The sequence below is a fragment of the Saccoglossus kowalevskii genome, chromosome 12, assembly GCF_978046115.1.
Source record: "Saccoglossus kowalevskii chromosome 12, keSacKowa6.1, whole genome shotgun sequence".
NCBI classification, from domain to species: domain Eukaryota; kingdom Metazoa; phylum Hemichordata; class Enteropneusta; family Harrimaniidae; genus Saccoglossus; species Saccoglossus kowalevskii.
The window spans coordinates 27,789,266-27,793,680 of NC_140652.1; the positions used below are offsets into that span (position 1 = coordinate 27,789,266).

General features: G+C 36.0%; 1 protein-coding gene across 1 annotated transcript; it reads left to right on the forward strand.

Annotated features, from left to right (window-relative positions):
• Positions 1–498: 498 nt before the first annotated feature.
• LOC100373623 (beta-1,4 N-acetylgalactosaminyltransferase 2-like) lies at positions 499–1,956 on the forward strand. The gene has a single exon (XM_002735485.2). It carries the CDS (start codon positions 499–501, stop codon positions 1,954–1,956), a length of 1,458 nt encoding a protein of 485 aa, XP_002735531.2.
• The last annotated feature ends 2,459 nt before the right edge of the window (positions 1,957–4,415 follow it).

Sequence of the window (4,415 nt, forward strand, 5' to 3'; positions counted from 1 at the left end):
GTCACTGTCGGTAATCAATGCAAGTCGCGCCCAGGTCAAACCTCATACTTGTGTTTTCCATTTGAAGAACGCATTGGATTGTGGGAAAATCAATGTTTATCAACACAAATGATACACATGCGCACTGCGACGACTACCGCGCTTTAAAAGATGGTTACGAGGACGTTATCGGCAGCTTATGGCCAGTTTGGAGTGGAACTTTGAATAAACGTTGGAATTTTGTAATGCTTTACGTTTTTTGTTGATGACAAGTTAATATCACATATGTTTAATTATCGATGAACAAAACCATTTGTTAAATACGGATTTCGGTCATAGCTCAGCAGTTTACATACCATATCACATCATTATTTATATCAGCTATGAAATATCTACTAAGAACCGCAATATTTAAACAAGTTATACTTGCCTCTAACACCCTTTTATTATATTATAGATAATCTACAAACTATGGCGAAAACTTCACTTTGTTTCATTGCTCTTTGTATTTTTGGTACGATGATTCATATTTATATCCATATCAAATCGATTAAAAAAGGCCCAAGATACACTGTAAAGACCTCTATATCTGAGAGGAATATTGCCGATTTGCGAAAGGATATGAAAGTACATCGCGACCAGAGATGCTCGTGCTCCATACCATCTGTTGGACCTCTTGATTGGAACACCAGTCAGAGACAGAAAAAAGAATACATTGAATGGAAACGCCAAGAAGATAAAATGGCCGAGCCTTCAACATTGTGTTTATCCATGATTCCTCTACAGTATTTAGGGTCTGGAATTACTGTTGAGCCTTTGGAATCAGTTCTTCTAATTGGACTTGAGGTTGATTCAGAATTTAATAACAACAATCCATTGAAACTAACTGTCACGTCCCGGTATTCATTAGGATTCATTTATGTCGAATCATACATAGATACAAACTTACTGCACATAAGTGGCAATAACAGTTGTCAAGTACGAATACAGACAGATAGTGTTACTAACATGAATGCTGTTCTCAAACATGTGGTTTACACTAGCCAGGAACACCATAAAAGACAGAGAGATTACATTGATATTTCATTTCAAGACATCTATAATGTCTTTATGAATGTTCTCATACAAAGACAGCATGTTCCGCGGCTATATGATCCAGGACCTGGCAATGATATCAATAATAAAGTGACGATTGTAGCAAAAACATTTGAACGGTACGACTGTGTCAATGCACTGATTTCAAGCGTTAATAAGTTCTACCCAAACATGACAATAATAATTGCAGATGATTCTGAGAACAAACAAAAACTTGAAGGTAATAATGTGAAACATTATTTGATGCCATTTTTAGAAGGTTACGCTGCTGGGAAGAATTTGCTAGTAAGCCAGGTGCGCACAAAATATTTTTTATGGGTCGATGATGATTTTGTATTTACGAATCATACAATTTTGGAACGCTTTATTGAGAAACTTGAATCCCCAACAGCCGAGTTAGACTTAGTAGCTGGACAATTAACGAGCCCAGAGGGAAAAATCTCAATTTTTCTTAATAAACATTCCTGGGCGCAAGCCAGTTATACAAACGAAGAAAATGGTGGCTGTATTTCCGAAAGCCATGCATCATATGGCACACTGAAAGAATTTCCTAACTGCCAACTAAAGGATATGGTAATTAATTTCTTTATGGCGAAGACAGAGGCAGTTCGAAAAGTCGGGTTTGATTTAGAGTTTGAAAGAATTTCTCACCGGGATTTTTATGTAGATGCGTTGGGCCACTTGAGAATAGCATTATGTGATGATGTGTTCATTGAACACAAACAACAAAATAGCGAACATTATCTCGATTACAGATTGATGAAAAATGAACAATGTGCGAGTGCACGGTATGCAGAACACATATTATTCAAAAACAATCTTCGTTGTATGCAGGCTTGGAATAAACGTTTTCGTGAGTTCGGGAAATGCAAGACTGTCTGAGTTCTCGCTGTTTATAGGTTTTGTTTCTACTACCGACGCTTTCAAATTACTTGTCTTGAATATACTGCATGTATTTAGTTGAAATGAAATAATAAAATGTGTATAATTTGTTTTTGTTGCCAACACTCATAAAATAATACGATTTTGAAACATATTCTGCAGACACACTCATGTATTTACTTCGTTTACTCCTTTTGAAGCGATATACTTATTATTGCAGAAACTATCTATCTACTTTTCGTTCCTGCTCGAAATTAAAACATATACAGATGTTATAATCACTCAGGAATAATTATGCTTTTTCCGAACAACGATTAAGATTAAAATGAGTTTTGTGACCTGCACTGCTGGCACATTAAATGCGGACATATACATTCGTTTTTATGATGCAGGCCGTGCTTTTAAATAGCATACCAGGCAGTGTACCACATAATGGCCTAAAGCCTGGTACTCCTTGACTAACCTCTACATCCATAGAAACCTACGTGTCTGGTCATGATATTGTAAGTTCAATGCAGTTTTCTATTGTAAGTTAATGTTATTATTGTTAGTGTCCCTAGAATTTAGAAAATTTTACTAAGTAAAACGTCTATAAAAATTGACAACACCGAATTGAAAACACTGATAGATTAAAGAAACAAGAAATATAAAATAAAACGAACAAAAATGGGGTTCACCAATCCATGAAAATAGTCAAATATATTTGCATGAATTTAACAATCCGATAGTGATGTTGTGGATATTATTATATTAAAATCCTTTGCCACATGACGATGTTATGAGGTTATTACGAGAATTCCGCACATATACAAGTATACACAAAGACAATATTGACCGATGCGTAGTGGAGGTCGATGCGATCGCGTACTGTCTGAGCCCATACTTTGCGGTATCTTCGTATAACCTATACTTGTTTTCGATGTAATTTATTAATCATTACTTGTCTATGCCTTTCTCGTGAATGAAAAAGTGAAATTTAAAATAAAGTACCCTGGGGCAGCCGTGTTGGTATTTATTTATTATTCGCATTTCCTAATATGGTAAGATGAAAATACCCAGTGAAATACCGCAAAATTACGGGATGCTGTAACTTATGACGTGAAATGTGAAATGATACTAACTGAATGTATGGTATAAGTCATGATATTCATGGTATACGTTATCATTATGTAGGTAAACAAATCACGCGACAGTAACACGATAATGCAGAAGTATGAGAATTCCAGACTGATAACAAAAATTAACCGAATATTATAATTAAAATATTATTATAATGCCTACTGAAAATTCAGTTTGAAAATGTATCGCAAAAAACGATAACGATGCTGCCAAGTATCAACAAAAAAAACACATCAAGTTGATGACCGTAACTACACATACTTGTCTACAGTCTAGCGTAGACGTCATTCTTAATTAGCATAAATGTTATTAGCATAGTTCCGTCACATTACGATTTATCTGTTCTTTTACCGCTTGCAGATGCTCACATGTTATCAACAAATCGCGGAGTTGATTGATACACGTGACTTACTGACATGTATCATGCACTCCTCTGTGATATCAGGGGATAATATCACCTTGACATTGCACTTGCAATTTCTAATACAATCTCTGCCCGGTATATTGATAGACAAACAGCGCCCTCAAACGTAAAAACGAGCAGCAAGATAATAAGCCATTTTCCCGTAGTTTGCGAAATCTCGCGTAATCTGATTCGCGATGTGACAACAGTCATAGTCCCGTGACATAGATCAAGCTATCTTCGCTAAAGGGCATCAACGCCATTGTTACACGCATGAAAGCAGCAACAATACGGCTATTTACTTCCACAATGGAGTCAAAAGAGAGAATACAAGAGCGATTCCCGATATCCAGATAGATGTTCGATAGCTGAAATATATTTTATTCGATTTCCAAAGCCAAAAACGCAGCCAGATAAACGCGACCGCTGGTTCACCGCCTGCTGTGTATTCTACTGGAATGTTCGATATAACCATCTTTTCTACCTCCATGATATAACACAAAATCAGTCTCTCAGGCACTGTGACTAAATAGTAGTATACTAATATTCGCGTTTCGTATTCGGTGGTCGTTACTTCTAGTGGCTCTCTAAATGTGAAACTATTATACCAAATGTGTATACGAAACGTAATAAGAACCGTGCTGTGTTTAACCTTAAGAAACACCAGAAGATTCAAAAATGAAAAAAGGTGTGTCATGAATAAACTTGAATTCGAATTCTTCGCAATGGCGGCGATTGCTCATGGATTTCAAAAAAATACGTCGATAGATGGCGCACCAACATCGCGAGTTTATTGCTGGTATATGGTACATATAACACTATTGTTGTTCGGTTACAATGGAATCAAAAACATCTTTGTGTAGCATGTGCGATATTATGTCAAATATATTTTCGTGTTATAGTGTGGTGAATCACAGCATATAATCATAAAAACAAT